Genomic DNA, 18,614 nt, shown 5'->3' with positions numbered 1-18,614 from the left:
AGATAATTTCAGATGCCAGTCAGTTCTGTTACAATTTACACTTTACATGTAAACATTGGTGGTTATTGGTATAGAGCTTTTGGGTCACACTGACTAATGGGGACTGCCTTTAGATGTTAACACATAAGACTAAACAAAGTTGACTTTAATTTCTTTTGGTTTTAGAAAAGGTATTTCAGGTAAGTCACATAACTGTACTATTAAGTCTTTTAAATGTGCATTTGAAATAGGTACATCTGTCATCAACTACACATCAGAATTGTCTTCCAATTTTACATGAAAGATTCTGTAGAACTAAAAAAAATGTATTCCTCTACAGAGACATTTAATTTTAAGCAAAATCAAGGAGGTCTAATACAGGTGCAAAATAGTCTGAAGTCATGGGAATATTGCAAATAAGTTGACAGTGAAATAACTGGCATATTGATGTGTAAGATAGTGAACACAGTAACATAAGACACTGTCCTAGGATGTGGATGGCTTGTATAGGGTGGTGTGGTACCTTTTTTGAGGTTTAATATTACTAATACTTAATCTACAAGCAGTAGTAAACTTGCTTTTTGCATCTGTGAACATTCACTAGAGGCATCATAGCTGTGTGGTTTTAAAGCTCAAATCAGCATAAAAAACAGGATAACTTATATCTAAGTGTGAAAGTTAGCACTTGTCTTCCATTTGAGTTATGTGATCCAACATCACCATGTGGTAATGTCCAACTCATCTGATGTATTTTAAGAGTGCAAACGTTGGGAACTATCTTTGAATATTTGAGTGTTTTGAATGCAGCCATTAACAGTGAAAGCTCTCACAAATGTGTGAAACAATCATTTCCCCTGTATATAAGTTTTATATCGCTGCTGGGTGGATCAGGTCTTCAAGAAAATAGTGTTAGGACAGCTGAACCACATACACTGCCCTTCATGTCCCACACAAACGTTATGAACTCATCCAAGTGGCTGTTATGAGCATACCTTCACTATGTGTTTAGGCTGCAGTTTTTAGGTGGGGTAAAGCCAGGCAAGGTAAGTGGAGTGAATCCTGGTGAGGGGTGGAGTTGACTCCTTATGTTCTAGAGATCAGTACTAAGTGGAAGAGAGACTTACACTACACTTGGTAGTGACTTTGACCTGTTAAGTATTGAGAGGAAATGGGTATTCTAACAGGGAAAAGCAAGGTTGCTGTGTAAAGTGCTGCTGCTATGTTTCACTCTGACTCCACTTGCCAATCATTTTGTGACACTACAATTTTAATATAAAAGCACTAAGCTGGCATGGAGGGTAAGTTCATAATTCAGTTGGCTATGTGTTAGGAAAAATGCACTCAAGAAGCCCTGTGTGAACGGCAAACAAGGGACATGGATGAAAATGTGCTTATTCTAATTTCCTGGAGGTTTTCAGTGAACCAGGCAGGGAGGATCTTACCTAGTAGACCTTCGTACTTTTGTTTGCTGACAGGATTGTGATTCGTTCATAGGCACTGAATCCAAGGTGCTCAGGTATGACTCATTTATGGTGACAATGTGAAACTTGACTGATCAGCAATCAGGCACAAGGCGTTTTGAAGCCAGTTACCATCAATACTTGGATTTTATGTTGCATGTAGTTTTGATGATATTCTGAGAAGAGTCATCAAAAGAACAAGTGCTTTTATCAAGTCTCAATAGACTTGCCAGTAGCAGTAGTAACACAGGTTTTGAGGGTGTGAGGTACTTTAACTGGTCATGGGCTGAACAGCTCATCACTGAACAAAACTAGACTTTGGTGGTATTTGTATTTAAAACTTCACTGGGCAAATCTAGAGTTTGAAAACAGGATGAATAAAAAGTACGTTTCTGTAACCCAAGGTAGGGCCTTTTCACAACGCATGGTATTTCATATTGTGATTCTTAACAATCAACCTTGATTCTGGACATCACACTGATGGCATGCGCGCGCACACAGTAAAATCCAAACCTGGGTAAAAACAACTTCAGGGAAGACTCAATTTTTTCAGCCATTATTTCTGGGATTACTTGGCTTATCAATAAAATGCCTATCACGGTTCAGTAGTTCTTGGATTACAAAATGTTAGCTTCTCTCTTACTGTTGGTTTAACGTGGCAAGGAATGAAAATTCAGGATGGAGGTTATCCTTACAAGGTGAACTTAATTTGGGGGTATACATGTTACTGCTGAATAACCACTAACACTATGGCTTGTTCTGTTTAATGAGTCAAGGATAAAATTTTTAAACGTTTGAAGTTAAATACTCAAAATGCCTTCACTGTAGTACTGAGTGGTGACATTGCATTTTAATAAATACAAACATCGTAAACATCCCCAATGTTTTGCTTTTTGGAGCAGCCACTGTGTTAGGGGCTGCTGCCATAGAAACAGCATACTACAATGAATCTTACATAACAGGAAGATTTTTGTGAAAAATTGTGGCTTCCCCTTCAACTTTCCAGAATTGTGAACTTTCACTCTTACACATTTATTGAGATAAATTACTCAAGTAGCAGTAAGATTCCCAAGTCAATTTGAATGGTTCATAACCCAAGTTTCTGAACATTATATCCATAGGTGCTGATAGGAGCAGCTTCAACTTCTATTTTTCCTCTTTACCTTTTGTGTTTCCTTTTTTTGGCCTGCAGTTACCACTTCTTTCGGTATAATCAAAACAGTTCCATCATGGCTGCACTGAAGTATATACTGGTTTGGATTAACAGGCCTACCTTGGTCATCTCTTAACTTACTAAAAACATCACGGTAGAGGTTATGCAATTTCTGTTTCATTGTATTAATTGCTTTGTTGCATTGGGCTTGCTCTCTCTTAAGGGTTTCCTTTCTTGCTTGCAAGTTGCATACATCATCTTCTAAATTCAAAATTATGTTTAATTTGCGTCTACGACAGTTTTGAGCAGCAACTTTATTTTTCCCTCTTCGTCTGATGTCGCGCATCAATGAGACTTGTAAGTCTGTCAGGTAGTGCCTACTTAACATGCTGTTGAAAGAATCAACAGGCATGCGGACAATTTCTTCAACAGAAAAAGGGATATGCAGAGCTTTAGCACGCCATTCATCACGGCTCAAGTTTCTGTCTGTGTCACTGAAGTACCTGTTCATGTTCTGTGATTTCCCAGGCCTTGAAAAAGATTGAGAAGTGGGTTCTGGTATAGGTGGCTGTAAATGGTAAGTGTGGTTATGACATACATGTTGGAATAGGAGATCTTGAAAACTAGATTCATATCTATGATCCATGTGACAGAGTTTACTGGGTTGTGGGCAATAACCACCAACAGCCCCTTGTAAATGATGTTGGGAAAGATTTTTAAGGTCACTGGTATAACCTATAGCACCTTCATTACACGTAGAATAAGAAGAATTACATTTGGTGATGGATGTGTTGCTGTGACTCAAATTTAATGGAAGTCCATAGTCAGAACCTGGTTCTTCAAAAAGTTGAGAAACTTCCATTGGATCAAAACCACCTTCCACGGCCAGTGACATTAAGTTTATCTCATCAAATATGTTTGCATCAAGGCCATACAAAAGATGTTGGCTTGTTAGATTCCTCATGTGATTGTCAGCAGGTGGATGAAATCCTGTTAAATTAGTACCAGGAAGGGCTTGAGAATTTGACTGCAGAAATGGTTCTTGTGCCTGTAAAGTCCTTGCTATTGGGTCTCTTCTAAATGTGTTGTTGGGACACAGCAACATGGCTTCATGAAGATTTACATCATGACTTACGGCCTGGCTGAAGTTTATATTATGTGTTGAAGAATTCATACCCTCACTGATACTACCTGGAAAAGGTGAAGTATCTTCCAATGAAATGCCCTGAAAAAGAATGGAAAAAAAAAAAAAAAAAGGCACTTTAAATATATAAAACAGTTTACTACTTAATATACTTGTCAGTTCCTCTATACTAACAGGGATGTGCTATGAGTAATTCCCTAAAGTATAGGCAATACAATCTGATTTAAGCCCAAATCTGAATTCTCCACATTGCAGATCAGGAATAATCTAGTGAAGCAGTTTGTGGGGAGGTTGTTTTTAAGCATCATAAACTATGACAAATGCTATCAGAAAAATTGTTTTCGTTTGTGAAATGTTTACCACTTTGCTTCCATGTGAGTGGTATTTGTAAGGAGGAATGTACATATTTGGTTAATTCTCCAAAGATAAGTTTTATCAAGCACCAGCTGTGGTTGCAGCATGCCTGTAATCCCAACACTGGAGGTTGAGGCAAGAGGACTGCTGCAGGTTTAAGGCCAACCTGAACTGCACAGCAAGGCCCTGTTTCAAACGCAGAAAAGCCTGTATGCTTAGTAACTCCCTTGATACTAAATGCTGCATTATGGGTGTCATCCAAGCAAGCAAGTTGTATTTGCATAAAGGTCATTGTAGATTATAATTCTGTAAGGACAAAAGTCAAGATCACAAATTACCTCCAGAGAATATTCAGGCTGTGATGAAAGAAGCTGAAATAGGTCTTCCAGAGAGATACATGTATCTGTTCCATTTAGATGTCTCTGTAGGAAAACAAAACTACATCATTCTTCAGACAACAGACAAAAGGTTGCCTGAGACTTTAAAGACAACTAGGTCTTATCTACACAGTGGGTGATTTATCTTATTTCATTCCTCAGTTTTACATTCCATCTTCATACAGTCCTTGGTTTCATGCACAGAGTCAGAACACAGTATCTTAAATCATGACCTTTAACTCCAAACACTGTTTTTTGCTTTAGTCAGTGTCTATATAATGTCTGGTTACTATTTTTCCACTTTACTTTGCCCATTGGTAATCACACCTCGCAGTTGGCTACACAATTATACTTATCCAAATGTCTTTATTAACTTGCTCATCATTGGTTGGTTCATCCAATTCCTGTCTTCAGGGTTTAGTTGGACTAACTTCTTCGGACAGGGTCTGAATATAAACTTTCCTAGTTTTTATATCCTAGAATCACTTCATGGTTAAATGGTAGATTATCTGGTAAAAATACAAAGTTTAAGACTTTTTCTCAGTATTTTGTCTTAGGGAATTTTAAATCAATCAGTAATAAGTTTGCTATCAGTGATTATTTTTCCTTGAGTAATTTTAGATTTTTTTCTTAGTTTCTGATCTGTCACTGTATGTCTGAGATTTGATTTGTTTGTATTTACTGTGTTTGGAATTCTTAATATACTCTTTTAAATTGAGGACCATTTTAATTTTGGAAATATTTAACCATACTTACTTTAAATATTCCTTCCCATTATTTTCTGGTTTCTGCTCTAGGAGTCCTATTAGGAATAACATAAGATTTTTCTTTCATATTTTGCATCCTCCTTTGTGGTGTCTTCTGGGTCATTTCCTTGTTTCCCAATATACTGAGCTACTTACTTTCCTTTTTTTTGCCTTCTGCCCCCTTGTCTTTTTTTTTTTTTTTGAGACTGGTTTTTGCTCTATAGTTCATGTTGACCTTGAACTCACTGTGTAGCCCAGGCTAGTCTCAAACTCCTGGTAATCCTCCGCCTCAGCCTCTCAAGTGCTGAGATTACAAACGTTCACCACCATGCCAGCTTCCCTTTTCTTTAGTCATGTCTAATTGGTGATCATCCCTTCTACTGAATTTTTAATTAGAGTGATTACATTTTTTTTTTTTTTTTTCTCCAGTACCAGGAACCGAACTCACGACCTTGCGCTTGCCAGGCAGGCGCTTTACATTTTTTTCTTACCAGGATTTTATCATGGTATTTATTTGTAATATTAGATGAATGAATCTAGGGCCTACGTTGCTAAATTGCTAAAGCTGGGTTTGAGCTTGTGATCCTCCTGCTTCAGCCTCCTAGAGTATGGGAAGGTTTATAAATGTGCATCACCATGTCTAGGTATTGTGAATCTCTTTTTGTTGTTGTTGAGACAGGGTCTTACTATGTAGCTTAAGCTGGCCTGGAATTAACTGTGTAGCCTAAGCTGGCCTCAAACTCTTGGGAATCATCCTGCCTCAGCCTCCTCTGGGATTACAGACATGTGCCACCACAGATGGCTCTATATCTACTTTTATGACAGAATGTTTTTGCCTTATATTTTTCTTCCTAAATAATTCAAACTTTAATTTTGGGATACTTTTCAGATAATTTGTGAATTTTGTTTTTTTGCATATGTTGACTCATAGCTAATCTGAATGTCCTAATTTTTTATAGCTCATGTTTGTTGAGAGCACTTGACAGTTTTCTGCCCAAGTACCAATGTTTATATCACTTTCTAAATTTTAAATTCCTGGCTTCAAGATTTCTCACAGTGACCGTCGTATAGATTCAGACCCTATATTTAGTTTTGAAGCTTCCGTGAGTTTATGATTTCTCACAGGTGGAGAGTTGTCCCAGTCTATATTTCCTAGACATAAAAGCCTTAAAATATTCTGAGTTTTAGGTAGGAAGCCCACATTCCCCCAGCCATAGGCTTGAGATTCGTATCCTATCCACTAAACTCAGTCTCTGCCATGATACCTGGTTCTAATTCCTCTTTGAAATTGTTCAACTTTAGTACCCAATCACCTTAAATTCTAGATTTGAATTCCTTTATTTCTTGAATTTCTTCTCAGTTCTGCTAATTCATTTAAGTAGGATATCTACATTTTTGGTATGTGCATATCTTCATTTGTCAATTTATAATCCTGAATGAGGTATTCTTGCTGTGTACATCACTCCTTCCCCTATTTTAGGGTCTCCCTTATTATGAGTCAGACCTGTGTGTGTGTGTGTGTGTGTGTGTGTGTATTGTATCTTTTCTGCCAAATACCCTGGGTTGTTTTTCATATTACATGAAAGCCATGTTTTTTATATTATATTAGACTTTCTGTATGTCTATGCATGCTACAGGACTATTAAGTTCAAGCTAAATGGGTGGGTAAGATTTCTTCTTTTGCTCTTATTTAACTGGAAAATTAAACACTTGAGTACATAATAGGCTATTGGCCAATTGGATTACTGTTTAAAATGAGTCCTTGCTTCTTAATTTTTAGAAGCGTTCTATTCTGTTAATGGTCCTAAACTTGGCCTTAGTCCTTGGCCGACTACTGACCAAAATTTGCTGATGGTCACAAATAAGAATGGAAAAGATCATCAAAAGTTTACTGGATTTCTGCAAAAACAATCTAGTAAGTGCGTGAATGGCCTTATCTGCTGAAAAAGAAACCTAAATTAAAACATGGGGGCTGGGGATTTAGCTCAGTGGCAAAGCGCCTGGCTGGCAAGCGCAAGGTCGTGAGTTCGGTTCCCGGTGCCAGAGAAAAACCAAAAAAATAAAAAAATAAAACATGGAACTATGGATATGAGGGCCATTTTGCTTGAAGTGAATTTAGATTTGTCATTTAGGCTAGTCTAAGATGTGTATAATTTTTTTGCTTGTTTCCTTCAGTGAGCAAGAAATGGAAAGCTAAGGGGTTAAGCCCTCCCCACCAGGCTCTACAGCTCAGGTTGGGTGGTGGTTCCCCACAGGAGATAAAGGTAAGAGATGAAGAGAGTGATTCCCTAAAAAGACCACATCTCTGTTGAAGGATCAACTCTAGCTCTTGCTGAGCTGTTTTTCTTCAGCTTTTCTTCTGTACAAATGGTGGTTGGTAATAGCTTCAGAAACCTACCCTAACCTCGGTCCCTTCAAATCTCTTCAGAATTTCATCAGGGTGCCCCCTCTATGTATTTGTTGATTTTAATTGGAAAGCATTCTGTTTGCAGAGAGTAGGTGACAAGTTTTCCTGTCTACTACTATACACAGAGAACAATTCTGAGATACCTGGTTTTATAGAACTTGGCCATTTTAAAATTTAACTGCTTGCGGGGGGGGTTGTTATTTCATTTTTTCCTTCAGCAGAAGCGATCTTACATAAACATGGACAACTGAACTATTTTAAAAAATTAATCAGCTGGGTATGGTGGTGCACACCTGTAGTTGTGAGTTCAAGATCAGCCTGGGCTACAAAATGAGCTCAAGACCAGCCTGAGCTGCATAGCGAGACCCTGTCTCAAAAAAGACCAAAAAAAAATCAGCGTGGCAGACTGGTACACACCTGTACTGAGAGCACTGTGAGAGGCTGAGGCAAGAAGATCCCAAGCTTGAGACTTTGTAACTTAAAGAGACCTCATCTCAAAAGGGGTAGGATTGGGGTGCAGCCCAGTACCGCCAAGACAAAAAATAAGCTGAGTTACACTACACTGTTAGTTTAATTTAGACTGCTGAGAAAGTAAGTGAGCCTTTTGTAATCCTTACTAATTAAAATAGGACCATACAGTTCAACTTTAGGTCAAGAGTCTTACATTTTATCCTTTTTTCTTTCTTATTTTCAGTAGCGGGAATTGAACTCGGGACCTTACGCTTGCCAAGCAGGTGCTTGTGCCACTGAGCTATATCCCCAGCCCTCGATTACATTTTTAAACAGAGGCCACTAAGTATATTCAAAGGACCTGGTAGATACACATTTAGTTTTATTAGAGAGCTTAACACATGAAACCATGAGGCTCTATTTCTCTGTAGTGGAAAGGGAATTTCTTCTGACTACTTGGCCTTACATTATATACATTAACTGGCTACAATCTAAGTATAGGGCTGTACAGGGGCTAGAAAAATAGAATAACAATGCCAGTGATTGAATGAGCTAACATTTCATTTGTTTTCTTTAACAAGCTGAAAGCATCTACTAAGTCATATCTTAACAAAAGGGCCAGCAAAAATATCATCAAAGCTACTATATGTAATATGCAGTTTGCAGCATACAAAGATAGTATGTAAATGCTAACTAAACACCGGATACAATACAGGAACAAGGAGGTAGCAATAAGAAGCTGAGCCTACTCAGAACTAAGGCATTAATGTCTTGCTTTAAGTAATGTGTTTCTGGAAACTTTGGTTCAATTTGATGTCTCTTATATCAAACTATATTTTAACCTCTCCAGCAAGCTACAATTTTCATCTGTCATCTCATTAATACTTAATGGGTATTGTCCACTAAGTGCGTAGTAGTGAATGAGTTACTATGGGGTAATTCAAAGAAGTAAAGAAAACACTTCTGGGAAGCCAAAAGAGGGAGTAAACGTAAAGACACACCAAGGAGAAAACTAACCAATAGCATATGGTACTATACAGTTCAGAGTTAAAGAAGTGACAGACTGGTAAAAACATCCTTTCCGGGGCTGGGGATTTAGCTCAGCAGCACAGCGCCTGCCTGGCAAGCACAAGGTCGTAAGTTCGATTCCCGGTACTGGGGGCGGGGAGGACACGGGGACATCCTTTCCCTCATAAAAAGTAACTGTGAGGCACTTAGGGAGCATCTTTCAGTATTTATATGATAGACAGTAGGCACTGATTTGGTATGTGAGGGTGAGGAAACTGCATAATTTGCAAGGGCAAGGACACTACCAACTGGGGAAGAGGACAGACAGGTGCCAAATACTTCTGCAGTTTTAAGTGAAATGCTAGGCTGAGATGGAGGGTTATGAAAAGATTGAAGCTGGGGATATTAGGAAATGAAAACATGGGGTGTTCCCTCCCTCTCTCACCCGGAGAATGGCAAAAGGGGTCTCAAGAAGAGCATACTTGGTGTATGCTCCTGTAGTTTGACGACGAAGTAGCGTCCCTGAGAAACATGAAAGGCAGGAGGCAAAAGGTCAAGCAAAGGCTGTAGTTAGCAAAGGGACTAAACTGATGAATGTGAAGAGCATGTGTCCAGGGCCATGTGCTAGACAGCTGCCAAGTGGCTGAGAGGGCGACCTGGAGAGGTAAGCGTGTGCCTAAATACTCAGGAATCCTAAAGGATCAGCTGGGGCTAGGGATGCATTTGTCCTTGTCAACAGCAGGCCAGGTGGAAAACCTCCAGCTACCAGGCAGAGGTCCCCAAAGAACCTGCAGAATGAAAGTGGCCCTCTAAACTGAAATTGCATACCTGACAAAATTTTAAATGTGTCCTACAGTCAAGAGAAGGGAAAACTTCTGGAATTGATTCCTATCAAACAACACTTGTCCTGAGTTCTTATAACTGATACTTCCAGGCTCAGAGAAGGCTCAGAGAAGACAGCCTAACCAGCAGGGAAAGACAAACCGGGGAAACCGGTAGCTCCACACACTACTCAGCCTTCTGAGTGCAGCAGATGAGATGGGAAGCAGCTGAATTTTAGTCATCTTTAAGTTTTTTAGAATCACACTGGAAGGGCTGGGGATGGAGCTCAGTAGTAGAGTATGTGCCTACAAGGCCCTGAGTTCAATCCCCACTACCACAAAAAAAGAATTACACTGGAGTATCCTTGTCAATTGCACTAGGATGACTGAGGGATTTCTAATCTGAGTAGGTCATGAGGCCTGCCCTAGATGTCACCCATGGCCCAGGAAAGAACTAGTTCCCCTAGAACAGGTTAGAACATGCTGGAAGGCGCAGAAGAATAGTGAGAACAAAGCTGTTTCTGATTTTACTCCATAAACTCAAGTCATGTTTGATGTCATGTTACACAGTAGACTACAGTGGTGATGGGCAGTCTGAGAAGGGCCTAGGCATGGTGTTCTCTGTCCTCCATGGGTGTCCAAGGCTTAGCCCAAAATCTACCTCCTGAAATAGGTCATGACAAAGAGAACCATCAGGGCAGGGCCTGCAAGGCTGCTCCGTGCAGGTGGAAGTATCATGTGGTTATAAGTCTATGGAGCCGCTCGTCCCGTTCTAGAGCACCTGTGTGCCAAGCTTGTGAGCAAAACCTCAGCAGGGCTGACTAGGAACCGGAGTATGGTCCACGTGAAAGAACAGAATAAACAGGCTTAGGAAGAACCCACCCATTCAGCCCGGCTCCTGGAGTTCATCTTTCTATTCCTCTTCTCTGGGCTAAAAACGATGCTTAGACAATGAGGAGCCAAGGATGTGATCCACTGGGCTGGCCCCTTAGCAGAGGCCAGAGACACAAATTGGACTCCTGGAAGCTAGTGGTTTGGCTTGGCCCATGGCCATGGCAGACTGAATGATCTGAGCCCAAGCTTGCTCTCCTGGACCTGACCAACTGTTTGTTTCTCAGGTAGCTGCCTAAGGATCCCTGGGTTCAGAATGCCAGTCATCTCTTTATCTCTTATCTTGGCAAGCACAACTAGCAAAACCTGCTGGCAAGTTCCAGGAGGGGTATGTGTGTCTATACACAAAATCTTGAGAGTTCAACCGGAGAAAACAATTGCTGATTCTTTTGTAAGTCCAATTACGACGCTCATAGTTTCATATAATTTTTTCTTCTTGGTCAGATTTGCTATTAACAGGGCACATTTACATAGAAAATTCTCAATATACTCTGTCAATGCCACAACATCTATATGAAAGCCAAATGACACGGCTGGGTTCTGATGTACAGTACTTACTTCACTTCTAGATTCAGTGGTCTCTGCTACCTCTCGGTCAGGTTTATCTGCTGTTGTGTTTTCATTTTCATTATTCTGCGGCTGTAGTGATTTCTTCTGCGCTGATGTTGTTTCTTCATTCTCCTCCTGCTGGGAATTGCGAGCCACTGATTCACCCCTTTCTCTTCGTACTTCTTTCTCCTATAAAAGCATCCAAGAATACATTTAGCAGAAATCCGTATCTCATCAAATAGTCTATAAAATGGCACTGTAGTTACTGTTTAGAAATCATGAAAACCCAGAAGTCAAAACCTAAGAACTATGCATTTCATCACTTCAGTAGCAAAGAAACATTTAATTTGGAAATAAAGGTCAGTCTCAAGCCCCATCTTCCTTAAGTATTCATTCTGAGACAGTATTCATTTTGTTCTAATCTGCATAATTTAAATTACATGCACTTAGGAAGCTTTTGGATTTAAAATATTTGGAAATCAATGATGCCATCTGGCAGTTTTGATTTAGTTCTCTGTGGAAACCAGATCATGCAGCTAAGCTGGAAGGGAACACTGATCAAATATAAAGACACACAGAAACCTGGGAAGTGTTTAATAAACTAGCAACTGTGGTTCTCTCTGGAAGGCACCATGGGTTAGGGAAAGGCTGGGGAAGAGGTGACACTTCACTATGGAGATGTTTGTAACTGGTTGAGTATTTTACAATACATAAACATTCCTTTTACAATCAGGGAAGTGTACATGTATTGTTTTGGCACAGATATTTTCAAATATGCTTATTTACCTGAGGGAGTACTTCTATATTTAATTTACCTAAAGGCACTTAAAAGACTAGAGGATTCCCCTAGACATTAAAAATAGTTACAATTTAGCATGTGTCACTTATCCTGACACTTTCAACTATGACGTTAAATCAAAGCTCTTTCAAAGGATCTGTTTCTGAATTCCACAAACGTGTCACTAACTGGACTAACTCAAGGATTGCACCCCCAGAAAAGGTTTATCCTTAAAAAAAAAGGTAAAAGTCAAAGAAATGGAGATCTATAAATGCCACAAGCCAAGGAAAAAAACCAAGGAGCAGCAAAAGCACACTGATTTCCTGGTGGCCCACTCTGTTTGCCTGGCTTCCCTATCTGGCCAACTGCACTTCACTCTGGCATACTCTGCCTTTCCTCCTGACCCAGGGTTACCATCGGGGTTCCCAGCGCAGGCCGTCTCCACATGCACCACCCCGCACCTGTGCTCAAGGGTTGCCCCTGCTATTCTGCCCAGCCTCTGCTTCGACAACTGTTCCCTATCTGCTGGGAACTCCCACCAGCCTCCTAATGTCCACTAATCCCTCCCCACTGTAAAAACCTCTCCTTTCGTTCCCACACTGACTATTCTTTAGATCTGTCCCACTTTTTCTAGTCCCATTTGGAACAAAACCCTCTAAGAGTTATGTGGATTCAATATATTCTCTCTCAAACCTATTCGGAGTCCCCACCACTCCACCAAAATGCTTCCCAAATCTGAGTTTCTACCCTCATCTAACTCACCAGCAAAGTCTGACTTAGTTACTGCCTCCTCCTAGGAACAGCTTCCACTGATATCCATGTACTTCCCCCTTTATTTTCCTAGGTCATTAGGGGCTTTCCGCTTTGTTAATTCTTCCTCTAATCTCTAAGCATAGCAATGCCCCAAGCCTGGCATTCCCTAGGCACTGCCCCAACCTGGAGTCTTGGGTTGGCTGGCTGTTGCTTTACCTGTAAAGCTCTCTCTGCCTCCAACCCTCTCCTCCTTGTGGCTTGCTGCAGCTCTCTCTTCAGATACTGCCTGATAATGACCACTTCATTTCTTTTCTTAACCACTTTCATTTAAAAAGAAGCATCTCAGCCAGGAGTGGTAATGCAAAATTTGGGAGGTTGAGGCAGGAAGATTTCCAATTTGAGGCCAGCCTGGCTACATAGCAAGAACCTGTCTCAAATCAATAAATTTAAAAAAGCACTTCCCTAACATCTATCTCCCAAATCACGTTTTATTGTTTTCCATCTTACTTAGCAGCTGATACATTACTCTTCGTATTTGTTTGTTGTCTGTTCCCGGAGCAAGACTCAGAGCCTTAGCAGACATCTCTTGAATAGCTGAACTCTTAGACACAGCATGACTGGCTGGGATCCTATTTCTGATGGATGGTTCTTTCCTGCAATTACAAGGTGACTCCTAGTTAAATTTGGGGAAGGGACTAAAAAAATACAAAGGCCTGAGGGGCGTGGTGGTGCATGCCTGTAATCCCAGCGCTTGAGGGGCTGAGGCAGGAGGATCACTGAGATTTCAAGGCCAGCCTAAACTACATGGTGAAACCCTGCCTCAAAAAACAAAAAAAATTAAACAACAAACAAAATCTGGGGGGGCAGAGACTGGCTGTCACTCTTTTTACCTCTCATCTTTTACTCAGACAAGATGTCTTTTGTTAAACCTGAAGACTATCAAATGTAAAAATCTGGATTCCTGAGGCAGACAACTCTGTTTACAAATTCTACCGCTGGTGAATAGAGGAACTCCAAATCTCTAAATCACATGACCTGTTTTAGAAGCATGAAGCAAGATCCCCTTAGTTAATCCACAATATGTGAGTTAATAACAGCACATATAAACATGAGACTGTTACCTACAATATTACATAAACAAATGGTCAGTACAGGACCAAATCAAGCCCATATGCAAAGTAATAATGAAAATATTAGTCTAAGAAAGTCTGGGGTAGGGGGAACACTGTGAGATAGATTGTTAACAAAGGTATCTAAGATGGCCTGAGAAACTAAGAAAGAGAGACTGAAGGCAGAGAAACTATGTGACCCAGAACATACAGTGCAGAAAGCCAAAATTAGGTTGAAAACCCTATTATATAATAAGGGATTGTAACACACTGAGCAAAGAATAAAAGAATAAGTATACTTGAATGTAAGCAAGCAAGTGTATTAGGGAAAAAGAAAATCTTTTCCTTACAGTGGAATACAACTAATAAATACAGAAGGACAATGGTGGAATTAGAAAATCATCAATGGATACGAAAACAACTAAGGAGGGAAAATAAGATTTAAACTTCTTAAAGTTTCACAGCAGAGGGGGCTGGGGATTTAGCTCAGCAGCAAAGTGCCTGCCTGGCAAGCGCAAGGTCGTGAGTTCGGTTCCTGGTACTGGAGAAAAACCAAAAAAAAAAAAAAAAAAAAGTTTCACAGCAGATTACTTGTTAATTACAAAGAGAAAAATAACATTATGGGAGGAATCCAGCAGGCAGTGTCTCACCCAAGTGATCAAATCTGTCAACAAAATATGCAGATATGCTGAAGAACACGTCCACAGTAAAGATAACCAAAGAGATATGGACACTAAATGCACTGTGTGATCTCAGGTTATGCTGACCCAGAACAAAAGGTAACTGTTAAAGCACATTACTGGGGCAACACACAGATTTTGAAGATGGACAGTAGACTAGATAATAGTCATAGCTCATGTTGAATTTCCTGATTTTGATAACTGGCTAGAGAAAAGAAACTGTTCTTAGAAAATAGACACTAAGGCTGGGTGTGGTGGTGCCCGCCTGTAATTCCAGCACTTGGAGGCCGAGGCAGGAGGACTGCTGCAAGTTTGAGGCCAGCATGGGCTACAAAGTGAGTTCAAGGACAACTTAAATTGCATAGTGAAACCCTGTCTCAAAAAAAAAAAAAAAAAAAAAAAAAGACACTAAAGTTTCTGGGTACTAGGGGATACGATGACTTTATTCTGTTTAAAAAAAATTATGTATGTAGCATTTGTGCATATGTAATATATATAATAGTTATTAATACAAATAAATTAAATGGAAAAATGTAAACAGGTACATCTAGTTAAAAGATGTATGTACTATTTTTGCAATCTTACAATATTTTATGTTTAAAATTATACTCAAGATAGGTTACCCTAAAATAAAAACCTCTATATAGCAAATTCACTTTGGCCAAGCTAACAGAAAAGGGTTTTTAACCTGAAAGAATATTCTTCCATTAAGCTGCTAATTTATACTTTCCCCAAAGGTATAATAATTATTGTCACTGCTTCCTTTCCAACATTTAGATTTCATTTTCCTGTCTAATTTCTTTGCCTATGTTTCTACAACATGTTTTCTCTGTTTTTGTTGTTTTTCTTCCGGTACTGGGAATTGAACTCACAACCTTGCACTTGCCAGGCAGGTGCTGTGCTGCTGAACTAAATCCCCAGCCCCTTGTTTCTACACCATGAAAAATCCTTTTAATGTTTCACTAATAAGGAGGCCATGTAGAGTATTTTTTGGGTGCAATTCCAGCCCCAGGTAATGTTTACTTAAGATGCAGTCAATTATTTAACTGAGTAGATATAATACACTAGATGCTAGGGATACAACCGCTGCAAAAAATCTATTCAGACTCTATTACTGAGAATTGTAAAGGAAAAGGACAAAGATACAAGTGAATAAAATAACTGCAAGTTACAGTAAGTGAAAGAGAAAGGGCTTGCTTTGCAAAAAAGAGACAAATGTATCCAAGCATAGATGATAGCCAAACAGAATATTCATTTGTCTCACTATTCCCATAAAATACTGAGCTTTTTTTAAATCTTAAGATTGTATTTATTCACCTAATTATTTGCTGTTCTTTAGAATCTACATAGGAAGGCCAAAATGCAATTTTCTTTCTCTCTGTTTTCTTTTTCTTTTTGGTCAACTGCTACGATAACTAGCATCATTCAGAAAAATTAGGCATCATTACATTTTCTTGGAACAAAGCTAGTTTCTTGAACATTCATTAAAGTTCCAACTTAAGAATTCAAGTTTTTCAAATAAAAATGCTGTCTCATAGCGAGGGATGCAAGGACGTGGGTTATCTCTGGTGGTGTAAAGGCTCTCCTGTCTGGGGAAGTGACCCTCTACAGTTAGGTAGTGGGAGATGGGGAATGAAAGCAAAAGAGCAAAAGGGCAGAAAAGCCCCTTTCTGCCTCTTTTATTTTATCCAAACTGCTGGGATCAGGGCAGTGCCAATCCAATCAGTGGGCTGATCCAGCAATCACCCAGCCTTAATCCCAGCATCACACTATGAATCAGTCACAAACTCTAGATTCAGCTACCACCAAAAAAGTCCGACCCCAATGACTGCACGAGGCTTTGGGGGACATCTAGACACAAACCATAACACTGGGCCTGGCCCATGAACTAGAAATAGGGGAAGCAAAGAGGAGAACTAAAAATGATTCCTAGATTTTTCACCTGAGTGACAAGGGATAATTGTAGGGAGAACAGTTTAAAGGGAAGCAGAGTTGTTCCATTTTTGGATATGTTAAACTTAACAAGTTCTTGCCAGCTCTGAACCACCAGTAGTATATGCGTGACGGCCCATGCCACCCGATGGGACAGTTATGTACGTACCACTGGTGGTTCAGAGCCATCTGGCAGTGAGATGTATGAATTATGGTTCCGTTGTGATTGTGTTAAAGATGTAAAAAGTCAGGTGAGCACAGTGGGGAAGTTATCCTCCACAGTTAGGTAGTGGGAGATGGGGAATGAAAGCAACAAGAGCAGAAGGGCAGAACAAGCCCCTTTCTGCCTCTTCTATTTTATCCAAACTGCTGGGATCAGGGGGGGATGCCTGTAATCCCAGCACTCTGGGAGGCTGAGGCAGCAGGATCTCAAGTATAAGGCTCAAGTGTGCCCTGTCTCAAAATAACAAATTTCAAATGAGTTAAAGATATGGGAAAGCCCTGGGTTCAATACTCAGTACCACGGGGAAAAATGAAAAGTGAGGTAGAAATATCAATTACAATGATACGAGAATCTGCAAGTTGGTGCAAACATCTGAACTAGAGGCATATAAACTGGAAACACAAAATGGGGGGAAAAGTCACAGGAACAGATGAGATTCCTGGCAAGGGAGTACACGGTGAGGACGGGTTTAGCCCAGAGTCTGAAGCAGCCAGGGGGCAGGCAAAGAAGCAGGCAGAGCAGACTGGGAGGGACAAGCATGAGGAACAGGGGTCCTGGAATCCAAGGCTGTTTCGAGAAGAGGCGAGTGATGCGTTGAGCTGAAATACTGCTTGGAAATGGTACAACACAAGCACGGAAATCTACCCTTTGGATCTGGCTGCTGGTGGCCTTCAACTAACAGGGGAAAAGCGAAGTGATATGGTGCTAAACAAGGAAAGCTACCCAGGCATGGGGGCACACACCTGTAACTCCAGTACTCTGGGTGGCCAAGGCAGGAGGACACAAATTTGAGCCCAGCCTGCGCAGTTTGGTGAGACCTGTCTCACAAACAAACAAACGCTGGGAAGGCAGCTCAGACCAGAGGCCCTGGGTTCAATCCTCAATAAAGAATTTTGGTTAAAGACGTGCAGACACGAATCAGGGCCATGGTTTTTGTTCAGATTTGTCTTGAAGAGATGCTAGAGCATCTCTACCAGGAAATGATGGAGGAGAAAAGGGAACTGAAAAGCACAGTCCTTCAGAAGGCAAGAAACAATGGATTCCAAAGCACCAGCTCAAAGACGGATTTTGAAAGAAAGAAAACACACACTTTATGTAAACAGAAAAGGAGTAAAGATATCTTTTAATCCCTTGGAGTTTGCCAGTGACCTGAAAGATACAAACTCTTCTTAAATAGTCAGGGTGACACCTGACTCGTGACCTCCACAGGGTTACACTAAGAATAGCTGGATCAGCCTTCTAGCAAATGCTCACGCATATTCTTCCATGTAAGAAAACTCACTAGATTCAAAAATATATTTCAGCATTTAGTAGGAGGAGGATCCATGTAATTCTTATCTTTGAAGAGTATTTTTAAAAATAAAAATGGAGAGCCGGGGTGGTGGCAACACACCCCTGTAATCTGGTAATCCCACACAGAGGATCACCCTGAGGTCAAGACACAGAGAGTTTGAGCCCAGCCTCAACTGCATAGCCAGACTGTCTCAAAAAGATAAAATAAAAACCAGAAATGATACTGAGCATTTGTTGATGTAAAAATGTTTACAATTATTTGACACCTTCTTCATGAGCTAGAGCTTAATTCCTCTCTACTTGCTTGGGGGCTAGACTTAGTGAATTGGCCCTAACCAGCACAGCAAGGTAGAAGTGACGGAACGGCACCGGGCTTTCTGCCGGCCCCGCATCTGATCACTCACGCAGGTCAAAGGACATTCAAGCAGGCCCATGGAGAGGCCATGTAGCTAGGCGCTGCGGCCTGCCAGCCAGCCCCAGCCAGCCCCAGCCAGCCCCAGCCAGCGC

At 40.4% G+C, this 18,614-nt stretch overlaps 1 protein-coding gene across 1 annotated transcript in view; it reads right to left on the bottom strand.

Annotated features, from left to right (window-relative positions):
- Window positions 1-124: 124 nt before the first annotated feature.
- Window positions 125-18,614, bottom strand: part of Nfe2l3 (nuclear factor, erythroid 2-like 3) — a 32,844-nt gene continuing 14,354 nt past the window's right edge. The window contains exons 2-4 of the mRNA XM_005377433.2: window positions 11,349-11,528; window positions 4,429-4,512; window positions 125-3,817 (exon numbers count right to left, since the gene is read on the bottom strand). Coding sequence (XP_005377490.1) covers window positions 2,579-3,817; window positions 4,429-4,512; window positions 11,349-11,528 — 1,503 coding nt within the window. The 3' untranslated portion in view covers window positions 125-2,578. The remainder of the gene's footprint in view (window positions 3,818-4,428; window positions 4,513-11,348; window positions 11,529-18,614) is intronic.

This window comes from Chinchilla lanigera, unplaced genomic scaffold (genome assembly GCF_000276665.1).
Source record: "Chinchilla lanigera isolate Chin_1 unplaced genomic scaffold, ChiLan1.0 scaffold00009, whole genome shotgun sequence".
Taxonomy (NCBI): domain Eukaryota; kingdom Metazoa; phylum Chordata; class Mammalia; order Rodentia; family Chinchillidae; genus Chinchilla; species Chinchilla lanigera.
The sequence above is the reverse complement of the archived record's forward strand: the minus strand, read 5'-3'. Positions and strand labels throughout refer to the sequence as shown.